Source organism: Natrix helvetica (assembly GCF_964273705.1).
Source record: "Natrix helvetica genome assembly, chromosome: 15".
Lineage (NCBI taxonomy): Eukaryota > Metazoa > Chordata > Lepidosauria > Squamata > Natricidae > Natrix > Natrix helvetica.
This window is the reverse complement of record NC_138565.1, coordinates 11379312-11402548: the sequence shown is the minus strand read 5'-3', so window position 1 is coordinate 11402548 and position 23237 is coordinate 11379312. Positions and strand designations below refer to the sequence as shown.

General features: G+C 49.3%; 1 protein-coding gene across 2 annotated transcripts; it reads right to left on the bottom strand.

Annotated features, from left to right (window-relative positions):
* Positions 1 to 537: 537 nt before the first annotated feature.
* Positions 538 to 12580, bottom strand: MYMK (myomaker, myoblast fusion factor; the record flags this gene model as incomplete). Of its 2 annotated transcripts, XR_014176551.1 has the most annotated exons (6): positions 539 to 965; positions 1173 to 1404; positions 2482 to 2598; positions 8576 to 8724; positions 10544 to 10658; positions 12446 to 12580. XR_014176551.1 is itself a non-coding variant. In XM_081967693.1 (5 exons), the coding sequence occupies 5 exons, from the start codon at positions 12578 to 12580 to the stop codon at positions 1258 to 1260; spliced, it is 663 nt and encodes a 220-aa protein (XP_081823819.1). In that variant the 3' UTR covers positions 538 to 1257. The 2 variants fall into 2 exon arrangements, 1 of the variants encoding a protein (XP_081823819.1); XM_081967693.1 differs by having other exon boundaries at positions 538 to 1404.
* Between the last annotated feature and the right edge of the window lie 10657 nt (positions 12581 to 23237).

Here is a 23237-nt window from a genome sequence, read left to right as displayed (position 1 = left end):
TTGGCTTCAAAAAGAGGAGAACTTAAGGGCTGTAAGAAGGAGACTGAGCACCTTACCCAACAGAGCAGACAGCAGTGGCCAGGTGGGATATGATCACCAGTGGACACGGTAAACATTGATTCTCTGTCATCCAGGCCATGGTGGTCCCAAGGGTGCTTTATCAGGAGGCACCTGGACTTCCTTGTTTTTTCCTTGAAGACGTTTCCCTTCTCATCCAAGAAGCTTCTTCAGTTCTGACTGGATGGAGGGGAATGGAAGGATTTATATTCCTTGCAGGCAGCTGGTCATTTGCATCTTTTTTATTGAAGCACTTGGACTTTATCTGTGTCCTCAGAGTCACGTGAGTAGTTCTCTTGGTACCTGTAGTCTGCAATTCCCCCCTCCCCCAAATCCATTCCTACTCCCACACCATTCCAAGGGTGTTCATCCCAAATTGTATAGCTAATTGTAGCAAATTGCTATAGCTATACAATTTGGGATAAAAACCTTTGGAATGGAGTGGGAGTAGGAATGGATTTCCAGAGGGAAAATTGCAGACGACAGGAACCATTTGCACCACTCAAGTGACTCTGAGGACACAGATAAACCTCCAAGTGGCCCCAAGGAACTTTTAAAAGGATGCAAATGACCAGCTGTCTGCAAGGAATATAAATCCTTCCATTCCCCACTATCCTGTCAGAGCTGAAGAAGCTTCTTGGATGAGAAGCAAAACGTCTTCAAAAGAAAAACTCAGAAAGTCCAGTTGCCTCCTGAAAAAGCACCTGTGGGACATTGCCTAGCAAATGCATTTTGTGCTGGCTGAATGTTCCCCTTTTTCCAAAGCACCCTTCAGAGCAGGAGAACAAATGCTGATTAAGGCTCCAGACACCAGGGGGCTATTTGATTTCTGTAAGAAGAGTGTTGGGGTCAGTCCTCGGAAGGAAGCCATGTCTTTCTTTCAGCAACCTGGTGTGTTTAACTTTGGCCTGCAAAGGTAAAAGAGAAGCAATGTAATGTAGGGCGGTATTCCTTTAATAGAATTATATGCAACTGGTGCTTCAGAAGCCAACCTGAGGCTCTTAAATCACTTAAGAACAAAACAGATCTGCATAACATTTGAGCCGAGCCAAACAAGCTGCCGATAAGAGTATCCAGGAACCCAGAACTGGATAGGCTGCAAAATTCAGACCTACCAAACGGTGCCCACGGTGCTGCTTTTAGCTGCATCTGCAGGCCTGGAAAAAAGTCCCTTGATCCTTCATGCCAGGGGCCGAGTCCTCACACACAGCAGCAGAGAGTGGAGCAGTCCAGTTTCGCAGGGGCTCCCCCGTTGCCCGCTTTCTTGTTCACTTTGGGCAGGAGGAGGACAAAAGACATGGCCAGAGCACAGTGGTAGAAGCTATGCACGTAGGTATAATCCCAGTCCTAGGGAAAGGCAGGATTGGTCACATCAACAAAGCTGCATCCAGCTGCCCAAAATCCAGATGCAGAAAACATTTAACCAGTGGTGGGATTCAAATAATTTAACAACCGGTTCCCTACACAGGTAGGTAGGCATGGCTGGGTGGTCATGTGACTGGGCTTGGCCAATTCAACCACTCACGTCAAGTGGCATCTCATCTCGCCTGGCCCTGCCTTGCCCAGCCTCGCCCCTCCTCCCCCTGCCACTCTTTGTCATGCCCGGCCACTCCCCTTGCCTGAGCGAGTAGTTTTCAAATAAAAAGAATGCTCGCCTTGTGCAAATAAATGACAAACATCTTGACTTCAGGTTTGATGCATCTTGCAAAGTATTATTGTTCAGTCCAGTCTCCTTTCCTACTAACAGGTCCATCCTAGAATGTAATTTGCTACAACCACTCTTGTCTTTTGCATCATTGTATGGGAGATCATTCTGAAATATTATCTGTGATGTTTGCAGCTTCACAAGTTTCATCCAAGCCTGTTTTCACATGCAATCCTTACAAGTACACAAAACACCTTGCCTGTCAACGACTTCTTCAGCTTCAACCACAATAACACACGGGCAAACAATCGATACAAACTCAAGGTAAAAAGCTTCAAACTCGATTGCAGAAAATACGACTTCAGCAACAGAGTGGTCAACGCACTACCTGACTCCGTTGTTTCAGCCTCAAACCCTCCAGCTTCAACCTCAAACTGTCTGCCGTGGACCTCACCCCATTCCTAAGAGGTCCATAAAGGCACCAGCATGCCTACCGTCCCTGTCCTACTCTCCCCATTTATCTGTATTTACCTCCTTTGTTCATGTTTATGTTCTTACCTCTACTGATCATCTTGTACATGTTTGATAAGCAAACAAATAAAATAAATAAATAAAATAAGTAATTTTGACATCCCTTCCTCCTTTTTAAACAAAGCAGTGGTTAAGGTGCTGGCCTAGAAGCCCAGAGACTCTTTGCTTCACCTGGCAGCCTGTCTGCTGGTTGCGCTTGCTCTGAGTTGTTTTTCTCTTTTGCATTTTGACCGGACAACTTTACCTACCTCAAAAAAAAATCTCAGCATCAAAGCCAGGGCCCCAAAGCAGAAGCCAGGCCCCACCTGCTGAGTGTAGACGCTCTTATCTGGATACAGCCCTTTCTTCTCCTTCATCTTTTGCAGCTGGAGAGAGAAGAGAGATTACAGCTATTGGACTTTCTCCAGTTACCACAGTTTAATTTTAAACCCTAGTGACGGGAGGAAGAATTCCATCACGCAGGTTGGCTTCTAGTGACATATTTTGTTGCTCTCCAAATCCTATCAGAATATAGTGTTACGCTTGTCTAGCTCAAATGGGATTGTCAAGTTAGGACCTTTTCTTACCTGCTAAGAAAGTTCAGTTTCCTTTCAGTTTTGCTAGGGATGGGGGGAAGGGTGGGGGTGAGGGCTAATTTATCTCTTAATTTATGAAGCCCTCAAATTGGAGGTGGAGGCAAGGCCACAATCCTCTTTGCAGGCCTCCCACTGAAACATCCTGGACATCCCAGGTTCCCACTTGAAGACAGTTGAAGAAGGAATTATAGTTCCAGGCTCAAATTGCCCTTTTTGTTAGAAATTCCTTCCACCTCTCCCAACAGAATCTGCTTCCTATCACCTAAATCCACTATTCTGGAAAATACGTTGATTGTGACCTTCCTCACTGCAGCATTTATTTCAGATAATTGTAGAGTACCATCATTTCCCCCCATCTGAGTCTCTTTTCTAAAGGTGAAACGTCTCCAGGACTTCATTTTCTCTGGACCATTCCTCTGATTATCATCCTTTTCTTGGTCCCATGAAGATCATTTTGAGATTTATTCCAGTTCTCCTGTGCCTCCCCCCACCCCCCACTAACAATGGGATGTCCTCATATTTGGCAGGAAAGCCTTTTCCTTCTATTGTTGATGTAATATATTGGCCGAAGGATGAGGCAGGACACGGTCTGAGGAAACTAACAACCGGCTTTATTGAACAACAACGAGAGAACTATCTACCGTAAAAGGTTCAGCACTTTCCTGCCTGACAGCTATTTATATGGAGCTGTCAGGCAGGACAACCAATCAGCTGTTCCTGACAGCCCGCGCTCAGCCAAGCCGCGTCTTAGCCAATCAGGCGCGGCTTGGCTGTTGCTGGCTGCCAGGACATAACACTTCTTCCCCCCCAGCAAGGACGCAGGCGCGAACGTAGCGCAAGCGTACTCGCTAAGGTAGGCGGGGCGGCGCCGGACCCGCCCTGATCGTCTCAGTCCAGGCGGAGTCGTCGGAGAAGGAAGAGGTGCCCGCGGAAGCTCCTCCCTGGAGGGAGGGTAGCTCCGGGTGACGTCATCTGGACACGACACAGAGGGAGGATTCACAGGCCCAGGTAGGACGGGGCGAGGGGGCGCGGCCGTTGGAGGTGGAACAGAGGAAGGTTGCCGGTAGGCGGCGTCTTGGCAGGTGAGGCCTGACTGGGGAAAGGCCTTCTGGAACTCAAACCCCAGAGGGGCGTGCGCGGATGGAGATGGCCATTGGAGCGACTGCCTGTCGGCAGACCCTGGATAGGCGAGGCCTGACTGGGGGAAGGCCTCATTGGGGAAAACTTCTGCCGGTTGCGGTGGAACGGCGGCTGGCTGCGGGTCGGTTTGAGCTGGACCCTCGGTTGGGTGGCGGCGCCTTAGCTGATCCACATGGCGCCGCCACTCGGACCCATCGGCAAGGTGGACCCTGTAGGAACAGGGGCCAGTTATTTCTGCAATGATAGCTGGCGCCCACTTAGGGTCCCCAGAGAAGTTTCTCGCCCATACCAGATCCCCCACCCCAAAAGAATGGGGAGGGGCCCCCAGGTTGCGAGGCTGCTCCCCTGAATAGAGCGGATGCATTCTATCCAGGGGTCCGCAGGCGCCTGCCCATCAGGAGCTCAGGGGGGCTCTTGTTGTCAATGGGGCAAGGGGTGGAGTGCTGACCTAACAGGTAAGCTGCCACCCTTGCCAGCCAATCGCCCCGTTCCATCCTGCTGAGCACCTCTTTGGCCGAGCGGACAGCTCGTTCCGCCCGGCCATTGCAGGCAGCGTGGTAGAGAACGGTGGGCGCGTGGCAGATGCCCTGCATGGCCAGGTACTGCTGGAACGCTGTGGAGGCAAATTGCGGCCCGTTGTCGGACACCAGGATGTCTGGCAACCCGTGCGTTGCAAACAGGCGTTGCAAAGCTTTTATGGTGCCTCCGCTGTGGTGGACGTCATGAGGATGATCTCCACCCAGCGGGAGTAGGCATCCACAGCTACCAGGAAAACCTGGCCATGGAAGGGGCCCGCGAAGTCTACATGGAGCCGGGATCAAGGCCCCCTCGGGGTCTCCCAATGCCTCGCAGGAACCGCGGGCGGGGCTGGGCGTGACATTTGGCAGGGGGAACAGCGGGCCACCCAGGCGGCTATGTCGTCGTCCAAGTGGGGCCACCAGACATAGCTGCGTACCAAGGCCTTCATGCGCGCTATGCCAGGGTGGCCCACATGGAGACGAGTTAGCACCTGGTGGCGGAGCGGTTGGGGTATGACGACCCTGTCTCCCCACAGCAGGCATCCGCTGTGGATGGCCAACTCCAGCTGTTGAGATTTAAAGGGCCAAAAATCCTCGTGGACTTTGCCCAGGGGCCAGCCCCTCAAAACCCAAGAGACCACCTGGGACAGGATAGGGTCGGCCTTGGTATGGGTGGCCACGTCTGACGCGGTCAGTGGCAGGTCCAAAGAGGCAATGGAGAGAATGGAGGTAGAGGGTACTGGGGCGGGATCAGCGCCCGGCAGGGGGCAGCGGCTAAGGGCATCTGCATGCTCCAGCTGCTTGCCTGGACGGTATGACAGCGTATATGAATACGCTACCAGGAATTCTGTGCAGCGGGTCATCCTGGGGGACAGGATGGGAGGGCTAGGTCGGTCACCAGCCAGAAGTCCAAGGAGAGGCTTGTGGTCAGTGTAAAGCGTAAAGTGCCGACTGTAGAAATAGTCGTAGAACTTTTTAATCCCGGACACTGCAGCCAGAGCCTCCTTGTCAATCTGGCTGTAGTTCCTCTCCGCCGGGGAGAGAGTCCAGGAGTAAAAAGCCACGGGGGCTTCTGAACCATTTGGGAGGACATGGCTCAGAACCGCCCCCAGACCAACGGGGGAGGCGTCACATGCCAGGGTCAGCGGCAGCCTGTCACTATATTGGACTAGGACGGCCGCTGACGTAAGCATGTGTTTGAGAGCCGCGAACGCATGCGCTTCGCGGCTGCCCCAGCGCTAGGCCGCGGATCGGTCGAGCAACCGATGAAGCGGCTCGGCTAGTGACGACTTATGGGGGAGAAATGGCGCGTAGAAATTCAAGAGCCCCAGGAACGCCTGAAGCTCCGCCTTGGAGGCAGGCGTGGGGGCGTTCCTGATGGCAGAAACCTTTGCAGGAGTAGGGTGGATGCCTTGGGCATCAACCAGGAAGCCCAAGAACTCCACCCTAGGCACAGCAAAAATGCTTTTGCTGGGCTTCAATTTGAGACCCGCACCCCTAAAACAGTCGAGGACCTTCCTTAGCACTTCGATGAGCCCTGAGCGACTGTTAGCAGCGATCAGGACGTCTTCAAAGTACGGAACCACGCCAGGGAGCCCATGGAGCAAGCGCTCCATGAGGCTCTGGAAGATCCCCGGGGCTACGGAGACGCCGTATTGGAGGCGGCAACAACGGAAGGCCCCTCGGTGGGTGACGATGGTTTGAGCAGCCGCTGACTCGTCATCTTCCGGGAGCTGCTGGTAGGCCTGAGCCATATCCAGTTTAGCGAAAATGCAGCCCTGCCCCAAGGAATGGAGCAGGTGCTGCACGACAGGGACTGGATAGGGGTTTGCCTGGAGGGCAAGGTTGATCGTCGACTTATAGTCGGCGCAGAGACGAATAGACCCGTCAGCCTTGACGGGGACCACAATAGAGGTCTCCCATCTGGAATGGTCGACGGGCTTTATCACGCCCTGCGCCAACAGTTTATCTAATTCGGCGTCAACCTTGGCCCTCAAGGCAAAAGGCACCCTGCGGGCCGTCAGCCTAATTGGAGCAACCTGGGGGTCTAGATTGAGCGAGATGGGGGTGCCCTTGTACCTCCCCAATTCCCCGCTGAACACGTCAGCATATGACGCAAGTAAGCCAGCAATGTCAGGGGGAGTGTCTAATGTAAGATGGACCCCCTGCACATAGAGGCCCAACGCAGGAAATCAGTCCAGCCCCAGGAGGGCAGGGAGGGGGTTTTCTATGATAAGGGCAGGTAAATGGCCCTTAAAATTTCCGTACTCCACCTCCACTGCATAACACCCGAGGGTAGGGATGACAGCCCCCTGATAGTCCCGCAGGGAAGTGTCCGGGGGCGAGAGCTGGCTCTTCTGGACGGCCGGGCAGAGATGCTGGAATTCAGCCCAGGAGAGGAGGGAACGGGAGGAGCCGGAGTCGACGTCCATGGTGCACGGAGACCCCTCGATTAGGACGGAAACCCGGATCCTTGGCGCACCTGCAGCAGCGGTGTAGACCTGCTCTGCAGGGGTGGTAGGAGGAACCTGGATCTGGTCTGTGGTGAAGTAGGCGTCCTGCGGTCTCTGTGGCCTGCGCTGTTGTGGGGTGGCTGGCTGGAATGGCCTGTTTGCGGATTGCCCACTGGTGTTGGAGCGTTGGGGCAAGGTTGCCCTGCAAACCTGCGCCAGATGCCCTTTTCTCTGGCAGCGGCAGCAAATGGATGCCTTAAAGGGGCAATCCGCACAGCTGTGATCGCCTCCGCACCCAAGGCAAGGGACTGCAGGTTGCCGGGAATGCGGTTGCTGGGGACGCCTCCTCGGGATCGCTGCCAAACGGGCCACCAGCTCCTCTTCCTCCTGGTCTGTCATGGGAACCAGCTCATCAATAAGGCAGGCACGGCCAGGCGGTGGAGGAACCTGGAGGCGAAACATTTCGGCTGTCGACTGTTCGGACAGCTCAGCCGCCCTAGCCTCGGCAATTGCTTCGGCCAAAGTCACCTCAGGCCGGGCTAGGAGGCGCCTCTTGAGGCGAGGGTCCTTCACCCCGCAGACAAACTGCTCGACCAGCGAGTCATCTAAGTCGAGGAACTCGCAGGGAATGGCCGTTGTGCGAAGGGATTGGAGGAACTGGCTCACAGATTCCTCCGGCTTTTGCATACATTGCCTGAAGGCGTAACGCCGAGCAATTTTAGACGGCGTAGGTGCGTAATGGTTTTGCAGCTTAGTAATAAGAGTGTCCCAGTCTAAAGAGTGGACCAGCAGAGGGGCGGCCAGCGCCCTAGCAGCGTTGAACATTGCCGGCCCGCAGCAACTCAGAAAAAAACTGCATTTCTCATCCATCGGTATGTTCCGATTGCCGTTGGCAATGAGAAAGCATTCAAATCGCTCCAGGAACCCAGCCCACGACTCGCCGGCGGTTCTGTAGGGAGCGAAAGGTGGCATGGATGCCATGGCTGACTGGATCGATCGAACGGTCTGAGGGAAAAAAGAGCGAGCAAAAAAACTTTTTCCCCGACGAGGTAGCGCTTGTTGTTTGGCAGTGTCTACGTGACCTCAGGATCCCATCCTCGTCGCCAGTGTAATATATTGGCCGAAGGATGAGGCAGGACACGGTCTGAGGAAACTAACAACCGGCTTTATTGAACAACAACGAGAGAACTATCTACCGTAAAAGGTTCAGCACTTTCCTGCCTGACAGCTATTTATATGGAGCTGTCAGGCAGGACAACCAATCAGCTGTTCCTGACAGCCCGCGCTCAGCCAAGCCGCGTCTTAGCCAATCAGGCGCGGCTTGGCTGTTGCTGGCTGCCAGGACATAACCCTTGAGGTGATCGTTTTTGCTTCTAGTTTGACCATGATGGAAATCCTCAGAGGACGCCTCTGGGGCCTGCAAAAGCTGCCAATGGCATCCACTCACAGCATGAAGCCATAGTAGGACACCACTGTAAGAGAACGGCAGTTGGTAGTGACTGGGAGCATCCTGTCCACTGTCATCAGAAAACTAATCGCTCCCTGAAATTGGGATACTTTTATTATTAAATTTTATTCTTAACTTCTTCTCAGATTTCAGTTGAAGTCACTCTTATGTGCCAGCCCTTTTGTACTGTGACAAAGATATGGCCTTACCCATTTGACCGTTATGGCGAGAACTGCTGTGCCGATCGGTCCAGAGTAGACACCGTATCCCCATCGGTCATGGTAGATCCTGACAGCTATGGTAAGCACTCCAAACATCACCAGAGTTGATCGTTTGGGTTCATCAAACTCTGCCAGAGCTAATAAAATGAGAAGAATTGAAGTACAACCTCATTTAAAATTCCAACTCTTACCACTACCCTTTTAAAGGTTCCCTGGAACAGCACCTTGTTGACCTGATCTTTACAAAGAGCAGGGTTAGATCTTGGTTGTTGCTTCAGTGGAGCCAGTCGGAAAAAGGGAGGCCAGAGAGAAAAGCCACAATGTGCTCTATGGTTTTAATATTTGAGGGGCTGCCCCAGAGAGGAAGGGGGGGTGTTGGGCTATTCTCCAAAGCACCTGAAGGCCAGACGAGGAACAATGGATGGAAACTGAACAAGGAGAGATTCAACCTGGAAATAAGGAGGAATTTCCTGACAGTGAGAACAATCAGTGGAACAAGAAGTTGCCTTCGGAAGCTGTGGGAGCTTCATCACTGGGAGCTTTCAAGAAGAGACTGGACTGGCACCTGTCAGAAATGATGTAGGGTCTCCTGCTTGGGGTGTGTGGACTAGATGACCTATGAGGTCCCTTCCAAGTCTGTTAATCTGCTAACTCTCTTTGGGTAGACATATTATCACTCTGAAAGCCCTACATGACACACAGCTGGGACATTATGGCCCATGGGCTGCATCTGACAAACCACCAAAATTACCCAAAAAGGAAAAGTCACCTGGCCCACAGGTCCACCTCCTGAGACTTCAGTGCTCAATTTCCAAATGAAAGAAAGACATCTCCCAAGAAAGAGTCCTCCCAAGTACCAAGGTAAATATTGCTCACAAGGGAGGGACTGTACTATAATGAGAAGGACCTTGGGAGCCAGGACCAAGAGGTGGCTGGATAAGAGACTGCAAGGCCTGCAATTGGGCAGTGGGTGGGGGAAGAGGCCCAGAAGAAGAGACCTTCCCAGGTTTCTTGGATTGGAAAGGAGACAGTGGGGCGACTTGTACTTTCAGATTCTGTTAATGTCGGTTTATAATAATGCAGAAGGAACCCATCTGGTCATATTCCTTTTCTGGCCTGCCAAGTAAGGCTGACAAGGGAAGTGCATCTGCTCACAGAGAGACAGCTTCTTCTCCCTCTGCAGAAGAAGATGGCCAAACCCTGGAGCAGAGCCCATGGATTTGAACAGTGGTGGGCTGCAAATGTTTTAACAACGGCTTCTCTGCCCTAATGACTGACTGGGTGGGTCATGTGACTGAGTGGGCATGGCAACTCTATGTCACTTGTGTGGGTGGTACCTGTATGGGACAGGCAGGGTTGGGGAGGGAGTCCAGGGGTCTCGGGAGACGAAAGAAAGATCCAACCTCTGGGTGCATGCATGTGTGTGTGTGTGTGAGAGAGAGAGAGTCAGTCAGGGTGGTTCCAGCTCACCCAGCTTCTGTTTCTCTCGTGGACAGCTTTTTTGGGCCATTTTCAGGCCGTTTTTGGGGGCCATTTTCAGGCTGTTTTGGGGGCCAATTATGGCCTGAAAACAGTCTGAAAAATGAGCAGGGGTGGGGTCAGCTGGTGGTCTGATTCTCCGAACCACACAGAATCAGAGCAAGCGGTTCGTGCAAACCGGTCTGAACCAGCAGCAGCCGACCTCTGGATTTGAGGCACTGTCTCTCCTACATGATCAGATGGAATCAACTTGTCCCAACAGGTCCCGTCTCTTAGACAATGCTATGGGATTGGACCCAGGAAACATGACCTTCCTTTGGAATAGCAGCTCCCAAAGGTCTGAACGGCCCCAGCTCTGATGCCCCTTTAGGTGGACCTTGAAGACCTGGCTTTGGCTTACAGAGAAGGGCTCTCCATCTGAGGGCCGGTTGTGTCGCTTCTCCTTTAGGTGTCCTTAATGCAGCCCTTCTTACTTACCTATCAGCGAGACCCACATGGATAAGGCGGTTCCAAAGATGCTGAAGTATTGCAGCAGATCGTACTTCATGAAACAAAGGAAGGTGAGCCCGGGGCCTTCGCAGGCGTGGCAGACCTGGTGGGAAACAGTGGCTCGTTTATTTCCAGGGTTTCTGTGATAAAAATTGTAATTTTAAAAAGTTGCATCAGGATCCTCTTGTTTGAAAGGCAATTAACCCTCCCCTTTTGCTTTGCCAGGCTGTTCCAGAGAGTTGGTGCCATCTGGGGACAACAGCTTTATAGCCACCGAGGACGGAGAGGTTTTAAGATTCTTTGCAGTTTATGTCACTAAAAACTGAAAGCATTTCTTTGAAATGACCTGAAGCAAGAATGTCAACCCATGCAGAACTTGGCTGCCCTCTGTCTCCTCGCCTGGCCTGACTTTTTTTAAAAAAACCTTTTAATTAGGCTTGCCTGCACCACAGGCCTTCTTCAGAAACAAATAGCCTGATGTTTTAATTGGAATCCACTCAAATAAACAAAAAGACCCATCAGAGTAAGAAGTGTGTAGCTATAGATGCTAAAAGAAATTATTCAGCGATATGCAGGAACCTTCCGACAGAAGCTCAAGACCCACCTGTTCCAATTAGCTGGCTTAGCCGATTTATAGCTCCATCTTCCACCTCCTGGCAAACATTTTATTGGGAATTTTTTAAGGGAATTTTAATTTTATTTGTATTTTAACTAAATATTGTACAGTATATTTTCTACCTCCTCCGTCTACTTCTATGTCTATGTCCATGTATTTGTATATGGTTTTAATAATGACTGTACACCGCCCCGAGTCCTGCTTAGGAAAGGGTGCGGTCTAGAAATAAAAGATTATTATTATTATTATTATTATTATTATTATTATTATTATTATTATTATTATTATTATTATTATTATTATTATTATATGTTAACAGTTTTCTGTTACATTTCTGTCAGATGCAGAGACTTGGAAGAGAACTCTAACCAAAGAAGAGGGAAGAGAGAGAGAAGGAGGGAGAAGAGAGAGAATGAAGGAGAGAGTGATAAGGAGGGAGAGAGAGAAGGAGGGGAAGAGAGAGAGGGAGAGAGAGAGAGATGAGGGGGAGAGAAAAGGAGGGAGATGGAGAGAAGGAGGGGAGAGAGGAGGGAGGGAGAGAAGGAGGGAGAGAGAGAGAAGGAGGGAGAAGAGAGAATGAAGGAGACAGTGATAAGGAGGGGGATATAGAAGGAGGAAGGGAGAGAAGGAGAGAGAGAGATGAGGGAGTGGGAGAGAAGGAGGGTGAGAGATAAGGAGGGGAGAGAGAATAAAAGAGAGAGAGAGGAGAGAGAGAAAGAGAGAAGGAGAGAGGGAGATAAGGAGGGAGAGAGAGAAGGAGGAGAGAGAGAATAAAAGAGAGAGAAGGAGAGAGAGAGAGAGAGAGAGAAGGAGAGAGGGTGGGAGGAGAGATATGGATGGAATGGTTTCCACAAAAACTTGAAACGTTGCCTAGGAACGTCCTGCAACCTGGGGCTGCTTCTGCTGGCACCAAAACCTTCTCTGAAAACTATTCTTGGTATTTTGCATTTCCCTTCCTGTGTAATAAATGATCCCCCACCCACCCACCCACCCCGGCTGTTAAACAACTTGCTCTTCTCAGGGCCCGAAAGGCCAAGGTCCCCGGTGGAACAGAGACGGTTCAAAATATCTCATTGTCTCTCGAAGTTAACCATCTGAGAGAGCGAAAAGAAGAAGCGTCCGAGGTGCATTGCAATGTGGCCTTAACCAAACATGCTATGAGAAGAAGATGCCGAGGAAGAAAAGCAGGCAGATGCTGTGAACACAAAGCTCCCCCCTCTTTTCTTACCAAGGAGAATTCCTGGCTAAAGGGCTGGATGGGGAGGAAGACTTACCAAGAGAAAGAACATGGTGAAAAAGTAGACCATGGCTTCCATGTGAAACTGCCTCTTGGCTGCGATGCTGACGGTGGGGAGGAAAGCCAGGCTGCTGACGGTGGGCAGGAGGAACTTGGCAGCTAAAGAGCCCATTGGGAGGAGAGCAGCTCCTTCCCCCCTGAGGGCTGCCCAGGAGACTGTGGAGCCAAGGGCAGGCCCTGGGTGTGCGGGAGAGAGGGCAGCTGGGACCGTGGACAGAGGCCTCCCCATCCCTTCTGCTCTTCGATGGAGAACAGCTGCAGGGAGCCCACCGGCTGCTCCTGTTCTTGGATTCCACTTGAACAAATGGCCCCTTCCGTCTCCCAGGAGGAGCCAGCTGTCTTTGGAGCAACTCTGGAGAAGGGCAAATGGGGAGGAGGAGGAGGACATCACTCTTGGTCGTTGACTGAGCCCTTTGGAACACTGGGGCAGATGTGGGGGTAGGAGAGGTCTGGGATCTGACCCAGGGCAGAAGAGGATTTGATCTGGGGAGGGTCCTTCTCCAAGGAGGCTTTGGGAGGGGTGGCTGAGGATGGAATCCCAGGCACATTGTTCCCAGATGCCTGGCTCTAAAGCACCAGATGCTCTCCCACCTTGTCAAAGCTGCTTCCTGGCCTCTTCAGGGACCTGCTGCTGCAAAGCACCAGACTGCACTCTATATAAAGAAATGTAAATGCAAGTAAAACACAATTAAGACACGGGACAATGTAATGGCGTAAATCCCAAAGTTTTATTCTTTCTTGTTTATCAGATATGTTGCCACCCAACTCCCAACCTAAAACAAAAGCCTCAAAGTAAAAATTAGAATATGCTCAGAATAACACAGGTGGAAGGGACCTTGGAGGTTTTCTAGTCCTACCCCCCCCCCCGATTAAGTAGGAGACCCTATGCTACTAAATAATTAACCATTAATTCATTGTATACCTATTCAAAAACATCATAAATGACTTAGATGAGGGAATAAAAGGGGAATTTACCAAATTTGCGGATGATACTAAGCTGGCAGGAATAGCCAACACCCTAGAACCGGGATGGTGAACTGTTCTGACCCCCTTCCATCCAGTAATGAATGCCGACACAGGCTTGGCTGTTTGCCACTCTTTTTTTTTAAACAAAGTTTTATTGGTTTTTTAAGAAATAATATAGGAAAGGGGTAAAGGAAAGGTTACAAATTTTGGCAGTTGCAATGTGCTGCAGGAGTCCCCTCCCTCCATACTCATAAAATGCAATTACAAAAAATTCAATACTAAATAACAATATATAGTCAGCATGTAAATTCAGTTAATAATTTCGATCAATTTATATCAAGTGGATTTTCTTACTCATTTTTGTGATCTGAGTTTTCTTGGTATTGCCCCTTCTCCCCCCGCCAGCAGAGCTCCGGCCCCTCCCGTGTCCTGCATGTCTGTTGTAGGATCATCTGATTTATCTAGGAGTACTTTATTTTTTTCCATAAAGGCCTGCGCCTCTATGGGTGTATTAATTCTAACTCTTGTGTCCTCCCAGAATATTAGCATACCTTCAGGCATCAACCATCTGAACCACACCCTCTTCTGGTATAGTTTCTTCGCTAATTGCGAATAGCCTTTTCTTTTCTCCCACACTTTCTTGGGGATCTGTTTCAGGATGGTTATTTCCCCATCTTGGTATTTCAAAGCTTGCCCCCTTTGTGCACTCAGAATTTCATCTCTTGTGGTTTTTCTGAGAAATTTAATGTGTACCTCCCTGGGTACATTGTGTGTTCTAGCATAGGCTGAGTTCACTCTATAAACCAAATCTAATTCCCACCCCATCTGTTGTTTCTCTTTCTGAATGTATTCAGCCAAAATACTTGTCATAATGTCCCTTATATCTTCGTCATCTGTCTCCACCACATTTTGAAATCTAAGGTAAAAGGACATTCTCTCAAATTCTATTTTCATCTATTGGGTGTCAAGCTCTTTGTTCCCCTTCTGCACCCCTTCCATCCCCTCCCTCATCTCAGCCGTCCCACCCTCCAAAAGATCCAGTCTCTGTGAGTTTTTGTTGATCTGGTCCTGGTTCTCTTTCATTTCTTCTTTCATCTCTTTTAGTTGTCTTTTAATCTCCTCTTGTCCCTGTAAAATTTGTTGAAACATTTGTTGGAATTCAGTCTCAGTGGTTTTGGGCTGCATCAGAGATGTTATCATTGATTGTGTACTTGGACTGGATGTTGTAGATGCCGGGGCAGAGGCAGCAAAGCCAGGCTTCCCAGGAGGTGGTTTTTTACGTGACATTGTAGAGTTCAGTCAGTACAGAGAATGATCAGTCAGAAAGGTAGAACTGCCAAGAGAGTTCAGGAGACAAAAGGTCCAGGCAGAAGAGGATTTTTCTAATCACACTGGCAATAGAGTAAAGTTTTTCAGTCTAGGGAGTCCAAAAAGTCACAAACAGCAAGAGATTTATCTGAGTAGCACGGAGACAAAGACCGGATGCCTGGAGTTTTATAGGTGGAGTCAGTTTTCACTGTTTATGAAGACAATGGAAGTGTGCCATCTTGCCCTGCCAGCTTCGGGCTTAGGAGGCATAACAAAAGTTTCAAAGTTTCCAAAGTTTCCAGATCATCATTCCATTATAAGTTTAAATCCAAAATTCACCTTTGCTAAGAGCGTGGCGTCATTAATTGGCTCTCTCCCAGCCTCCTCCCCCAAGGGCCGAGAGCAACAATAGTTAACAGCCGCCTGTCCCTCCCTCCAGCCGCGCTTCTCAAAGCCAAGCCGAAAGGAGATTTTAAATAGCTGGCAATTTCTTTCAAATATACAAAGGGAATGGAGAGTGGATTCCGCCTCACCACACCGCAGCCGCGTCCTTCTGAATGTTTATTCTTCCCACTGCCTTGCAGCGAAGACGCCGGAGCACCTCCCCATCATGCTCCCCAGTGCCTGGGGTGATGCGGGCCCCCCCCAGCTGCCGCCGACTCGGAGGATCCCCCGCAGTGCTGCCCCTCCGGCAGGAGCCTCTACGGAACATCCTGTGCCCCCCAAGGAGTGAGGGGCCCACCGGGAAAGCGCGGGGCGGGCAGTACCTGCCCGTCGCCGTCAGCAGCCGGAACCGGAAGCCAGCTGTTTGCCACTCTTTAATCACAAAGATTACAACTCTGTTGGCTGAACGCCCAGACAAGAATCACATGCAAGAATAATTGGCAGCAACCCAAATCAAACAGAACGGAGTACAAGACAGACCAGACAAGAATTTCTCAATACTGTTATGAACGGTTGAGTCCTGCAAACAGTTTCCTCCCAAAATCCCGTCTTATATACCCTCTTGGGAGGGGCCACGCCACAACCACCTGAGCTTCATTATCTCTTAGGAGCTTGTCTCCGGAGCAGCTGTTGCCTTCGTTTCTCTGCCCTTCTCTGCCGGGCATCAGGGACAAACCCTCTTTGATCTTCCCCACTGCTCCATGCCTCAGGTGCCTCCTGGTGGCCAACCAGCCTCTCTGGTCCCTGCTCTGCGTCTGAACCCTGCCCAGGGTCCTCCACCTTCTCCATAGCCAACTCATAGGGTTCGTCACTATCTGAGTCGCTCAGCACCTGTGAAGGATCCTGCTGGGTCACAATAGAGAAACTATGGCACATGTGCCACAGGCGGCATGGGGAGCCATTTGTCAAGACATCCAAGGCGCTGTTCACCCTTTTTTAAAGCCATTTTTTGCCCTCCCCAGGCTCCAGAGGCTTTATAGGAGCCTGGGGAGGGCAAAAAGAGCCTCGCGGGGGGGGCGGAAGCCCCCTGGAGGCTTCACGAGCTTCCCTGAAGCCTGCGGAGCATAATAAACCGGCCCTATGGTCAAACCGGAAGTTCGGGAACAGACGTCTGGTTTGCTCGGAGGGTCATTTTGAGCGCTCCGGAGGCTTTAGGGACCTTCAGGAGGCTTCCCTGAAGCCTCCGGAGCAGTCAAAATGATCACTTTAAGTGCTCCAGAGGCTTCAGGGAAGCCTCCTGAAGGTCCCTGAAGCCTTCGGAGTGCTCCAAACGACCCTCCGAGCAAATCGGAAGTAACTTCTGGCTTTCTCAGAGGGTCGTTTTGACTGCTCCAGAGGCTTCAGGGAAGCCTCCTGAAGGCCCCTAAAGCTTCCGGAGGGCCTCCAGGGGGCGGGGATTGTAGTAACGCACGAAATTTATCTGTAACCAATCGACGTGCTTTCTGGAAGATGTAATGAAGAATGTTTTTGTGTGTGTGTTTTGTTTAATTAAAACAAAAAAATAAAAATAAAAACAGAAGACCCTTTTTCCAAAGGTGTGCCAAAATTGTGTGTGCACACACTATCGCACACACCCACAATTCAATGCACCCCACCCACCTGTGCATGTGCGTGTGACCCCCTGCACCCGGTGGTGGTGGGAGTTTTCACCCACAGCTTTCCTGAAGCCTGGGGAGGGCGAAAACAGCTTCCCCCGGAGACCCTTTGGAAGCTGGAAATTGATTGTTTCTGAACTTCCAGTTGGCCCATTGGGCCCATTTTTTGCCCTCCCCAGGCTCCAGAGGCTTTCCTGAATCCTGGGGAGGGTGAAAATAGCCCCCCCCCGGCCCTCCAGAAGGCCGAAAATCAGCTGGCTGGATCTTGAGCCTATCTTCTAGGGCAGCGATGGCGAACCTTTTTTGGCTCGCGTGCTATTAGTGGGGGGAGTGCAGGGAGGGCTTGTGTGGGCATGCCGCACCCATAATGCAATGTGCGACCCCCCCAGTGCGCATGGGCACACTACAGGCGCGATCCCCCCATTTTTTGCATGCTTTTTTCGCCCTCTCCAGGCTCCAGAGGCTTTATAGGAGCCTGGGGGGGGGGGGCAAAAAGAGCCTCCCCCGCCCCCTGGAGGCCCTCCGGAAGCTTTAGGGACCTTCTATCCCAAAGAAGCATTGACTTCTGATTGTCCCCAGGTGACTTTTGGTTTTTCTTGCCTAAGTGTAGGACTTCTCTCTACATTGAATTTCATTTTGTTAGATAGGGTTCAAGTCTGTCAAGTGCTAGCATTTCCCCCCAGCTTGTGTCATCTACAAATTTGATGAGTTCCTCTTCTAGCTGCTGGTTAGGACCATTTATGAAGACATTGAAGAGTGCTGGGCCTGTATCCCCCAGACAGAAAGGCATGTCCAGGGTCTCTTGATCCACCCAGGCTCTGGTGAGGAATTGGGATTTATTTATTTGATCAATCGATCAATTTCTATCTCAGCCAGTCGATGATTTTGAGTGGCTTACAATCCAGGATTGCCAAAGAATTTCTAGGATCTGGCCTCCTTCCCCTCAGAACAGTTGGTGGGCTATTTAGAGAGCATACATCTCCCTCCACCCTGTGGTGGCACACAGAAGGTCTGAGGAGACACGTGGCAAATTCCTCAAAAGTAAGAGTTGGGGTGGGCCTTGGAGAAGATCCAGTCTTGTGTCCTTCCCAGAGCAGGAATGGCTAAAATGCCCCTGACAGATGGCTCTCCCGACTCTGGGCAGCTCTTATTCATAGGGAAATCTTTGGAATTCTTTCTGAAGTCCAACCAAAACCCACTTCATTATTTTTGGGAAAACTTTTTTTATTGGTTTATCAAAATATAAAATTCAAAGAGGATTTCAAAATAGTAATAGAAAACTAGAAGGAGGGGGAGAAAAAATGGTGTAAAAAGGGAAAAGGAAAGAAAAAAGCACCAACTTCCGACTCCCTTTAGCCAGGGGTGGGTTTCAAAATATTTTACTACCTATTCTGTGGCCGTGGCCTATTTTGTGAGCGTGGCTTGGTGGTCATGTGACCGGGTGGGTGTGACCAAAATGTAAAATGTGGTGAAACTCACTTAACAACGCTCTTGCTTAGCAACCAAAATGTTGGCTCAGGAACTCTGGCATTGAAGTGTGCAAGTCTTAAAGCTGTCTAGTTACAAGACCCTTGCACCACTAACCCTTTAGAAAAAAAAACACAGGGGTGTTCAAACTTGACAGCTTTAAGGCCTGTGGACTTCAACTCACAGAATTTCTCCTCCAGTCATGTTGGCTCAGGAACTGTGGCATTTGAAGTGTGCAAGTCTTAAAGCTGTCAAGTTACAAGATCCTTGCACACCTAACCCTTTAGGGAAAAAAAACCCAGGGGTGTTCAAACTTGACAGTTTTAAGACTTGTGGACTTCAACTCCCAGAATTCCTCCTCCAGTCATGTTGGCTCAGGAACTCTGGCATTTGAAGTGTGCAAGTCTTAAAGCTGTCAAATTACCCTTGCAAAAAAATCCCCCAAAACTAAAACTTTATTTTTTAAAGCATTTTACACCTGGGGAAAGTCAGAACAAGGCACACCAACCACACACCACCTCCACTGACTTTGAAGTCTTTCTCTCGCACTGCCAAAATGCCTCACCGCTCTTCACCTGCGGTCACCCCTTCAACCTCCCACCCGTGGAGGATGCGTGGTGGTCCTCCGGCTCAGCAGCACTGGCAAGAAGGGGGCTGCCAGGGATGCTCTCAGTGATGGCAAGAGCCCTGTGGCTGAGCTGGATTCACCAAAAGCAGTGCCAACAGTAACAGGACATGCTTGGGGAAGGGAGAGCCGGAACTGACTGATTGTGCTTTAGCCACTGTCACCGCTTTTGCTGCTGCAGCAGCCACCAGAGACTCCTTCCTCGCTGCTGCTTTGTTTCGGACCAAGAAGCGATGCTTCTGAGGGGCTGTCCTTGGATGGCACCTGAGGCCACCTCGCCTCCTTCTGCCCAACAGAAAAAAGAGCAGCTCCACTCTTGCACTCTTCCCGCTGACAGTGCTCGGATCGAAACATGAGGATCGTGGAGGAAAGCATTTTCAAGATGAGCAGCAGCAGCGGAGAGAACACAGAACTCCTGAGCTGCGGGAAGCAGCTGCCAGCAATGCTTTCAGGGCAAAGATGTTGCAAGCGGAGAAGGCTTGGCCCCCTCAGGAGCCGCAGGTATATTCTATGAACTAAAACCGACGCCCAACAAATCCTATGATCATGGCCATCCGTGTCCTACAAGCCAACTCACAGAGCCCCCAATTCAGCCTCTTCCCACTCTGGGGGTTAACTGAATATGGTTAGTCGTCCTGTTATCTCCTGGCCGCGGTTCCTGCCTTTTTAGCAGAGTGGCAGAGAGGGCTAATTTCAAACGGCTCTTTTCCCCTTTTGTCTGATTTCTTTGCCGCTCAGTGGGTGACCTTGTGGTTATCTGAAGGTGTTTGGGCACGCCACAGAAGGCACACGCATCACACACACACCGTGCTTGCCACGGCACAAGGCGCATGTGTAAGGAGGCTGGATGGGACAGATCTGCTGGGAGGCTGGCAAAGAAGCCTCTGTTTCCCCACTGCTGCAGCTCTTGGAGGAAGCAGGCAGGGATGCTGGCTGGTGCTCGGCCCCTCGCCACTTTCTCGGCCAGCCACCCAGTTAAGCAGGCGAGGCAGGACTGCAGCCTGCGGGCCGCAGGGACGGTGGTGGTGAGTGTTAAGGGAAGCAAGCGCCGGCTACCATCCCTGCCTCCTTCTTCCATGAGTGCTGCCAGGGAGAAATCAGGGGGAGAGAGGGAGGAGAAGGCCATCCCTAGCAGAAGCTCAGCTTTCTCCTCCCTCTCTCCCCTGATTTCTCCCCATGGCAAACAAGGCGACTGTTAGGGTTCTAAATACCATGCAGAAATAAATCATTGTCCAAGGCAAAAACATCCTTAAAGGTCCAATTTATTCTACAGGCAAGTTAGCACCTCTATGGAAAAATTCCAATTCTGAATTACATCCTGAAATTCCACCCAGTTGAAAGTTCATGATCTATCCCCACACCCACAAATCCATCACATGTTCCAATCATCATCTTCCATGCTGGCATCTACACCCCTCTGCTTCCGGTCAGGTGTCGAGGTGCGGAGACAAAAGATGACCTTGGCTTCTATAAAAGAATGTCAACAATCCATTCTACAATCCTACTCCTTTCTATTCCCCCCTCCCAACTACTACACTATTGAAACAGCATAGAAAATTATAAGAAAGTGTGGCAGGCCAAAGATCCTAAAAAGAACATAACTACAGGCCTGACAGTGACTTTCAAAGAGAATGAAGCGCGGGCGCTTCTTCCAACAGCCGAGGCCTTCACTCCTTTTCCTTCCTTGGCTGTTTCTTTCACAAGTACAGGGGCGTGGCCAAGCTGCCATTGCTACTGTCCAGTACATCAGATTTTCACTACCTCTTCTGGCGTACCGTACCGTACCAGAAGGAACCCACCTCTCCCTTTAGCACAGTGAAAGCTAACATTACAACTGCAATGTTTTACTTTTCCACAACAGTATGTAAAAGCCATAAATCTATTTAACTAGCAAAAACAAAATCAAAGTTTCATTTTGGCAGAAAGAAAAGAAAAAAGGGAAAATGTGGTTTAAATTGTTAAGCCCAAAGAGAACTGCTTGCTTTAAACAACTTGGAGACAGAAATGAGAATTGACTAACCCATTGAAATATAAACTTTGAATTTGGATCTGAAAATTGTGTCTTTAAAAGAGATTAACTGACATAGGAAAAGAAGGAGGGGGGAACAGAAGCTAAAAATACCAACACCAAGGAGACTTGCTATTTTCCAGCTTGTTCTAATTTACATATCTTAAGCAACACTAATCAATGAGAGGTGGAAGATAACAAGAGGAACATTTTTTAAAAGTGTTATTTTTCTGTTCATATTTCTATCTTTCCTGGATTTAAAACTGGATTTAAAAATATCAAGTTGTATTGTTGAAAATCATTGAGTTGAAAGAATACGGAGCCATTTGCCTGAGGGAAGAACAAAGAAAGTGAAGTGTTTAAGGAGGGTTTGAATTTGTGGCTGTGGAGGAAAAGAAGAATGTCTCCCCCTTCTCTTTCTCTTCACTTCAGCTGAACTGTAATATAGGAGCTGGATCAGAATTGGGAAATAAAAAGAAACTGTGGAATTTGAATTATAATTAACTGTAACTTTTGAACTGGACATTATGGAAAGTTGGGAATTTGAAGAAATACGTGTAATTATAAAAAAAATATGCATGAGTCTTAAAATTAAACTTAAATAGAATTTTGAAATTAGAAATTAAGAAGAAACAAGAAGAAAGGGAAGAAGAAGGGGAAGGTAGTGAAATTTCAGAAGCAATAGAAAATAAAAAACTGACAAAAGATTGCACTGGGTTTGACAGTGGTACAGGGAAAATTGAAAAGGGGGGATATGTCCCAATAAAGAAAAGGGAAGGGATTATAGAAGAAAGGAAAGGAAACAGCTGTCAGCATTCCAAATATCATGCAGAATTAAATCATTGTCCAAGGCAAAGTAGTCCTTAAAACTCCAATTTAATAAGACAGGCATGTTGGCATTAGGCTGGTGAAATTTCAACTCTAATGTACATCCGGTGAATTCACCCAGTTAAAAGTTCATCATTTTTCCCCACACCCCATAATTCATCACATGGTCCAATCTTCATTTTCCACGCTGGCATGTACACCCCTCTTCTTCCGGCCAGGTGTCGAGGTGCGGAGACAAAAGACGACCTTGAGCTTCTAAGAAATTCATAACAATACATTCCACAATCCTACTCCTTTCTATTTCCCCCTCCCAACTACTATACCAATGAAACAGCATAATATATATATCTTTTAATTATGTGGCAGGCCAAAGATCCTAAAAGGAACAGAATTACAGGCCTGACAGGCGGCCTCTCCTCAAGAGAAAAATGTTTCCTGAAAAGAGAATAACATAATTGTTAACCATCAAAATTTAACCACCTCTTCCTCCCCCAGGGGGACCCTTTGGCTTATCAGGGAATTTCTCATGGAATTGCTTCACTAATTTATCTGCTTTCAGATCCCAACTTTTCACCCACGTAGCTTCTGACAAAGGGTATCCCTTCTAATGCACTAAATATTGTAAACGACCTCTATACAGCCTGGAATCTAATATTTTTTTTCACTTCATAATGTGTTTCCCCTTCTACCACTACGGGAGGAGGTGGAGTTTGGGTGGATGGTCTCGTGCTAGACTCCCTTACCGGCTTCAATAAGCTACAATGGAATACCGGGTAAATTTTCCCTAAGAGTCTGGGTAGGCTGAGTCGAACTGTAACTGGGTTAATTATCTTTTCTATTGGGAAAGGACCTAGAAATTTTGGACCTAATTTCTTACTAGGCATCTTTAATCTTATGTATTTAGTAGACAAAAAAACTTTGTCCCCCACTCGAAAGGGGGGTTGTAGGGAACGATGTTTATCAGCTTGCTTCTTGTAGGCTTCTGCCGCATCTGTTAGCGCCTTTTTGGTATTCTCCCATCCCTTCTTTAGTGCCTCCAGCCATTCATTCAGGGACATGGATGAGGGAGGTTCCTTAGGTAGTTCAGGCATGGGAACGAATTCCATGCCACTGGTAATCTGGAAAGGAGTTAATCTGGTACTGCTGTGAACCGCATTATTATATGCTACTTCAGCGAAAGGTAGCAAGTCCGACCAATTGTCTTGCTGATAGTCCACATAACACCGGATATACTGTTCCACCATCGCATTGGCCCTCTCTGCTGCCCCATTTGTGCTGGGATGAAATGCTGAGCTGAGTCCCTGCGTGGACCCGATCGATTTTAGGAATTCTCTCCAGAACTTGGCGGTGAATTGAACTCCGCGATCTGAAATGATCCTTTTTGGAACTCCATGTACGCGATAAATGTGTTTCACAAACATTTTCGCTAATTTCTTTGCGGATGGTAGGCTTGAACAAGCGATAAAGTGTGCTTGCTTGGAAAAAAAATCAATAACTGTCCAGATTACTTTATTACCACTGCTATCTG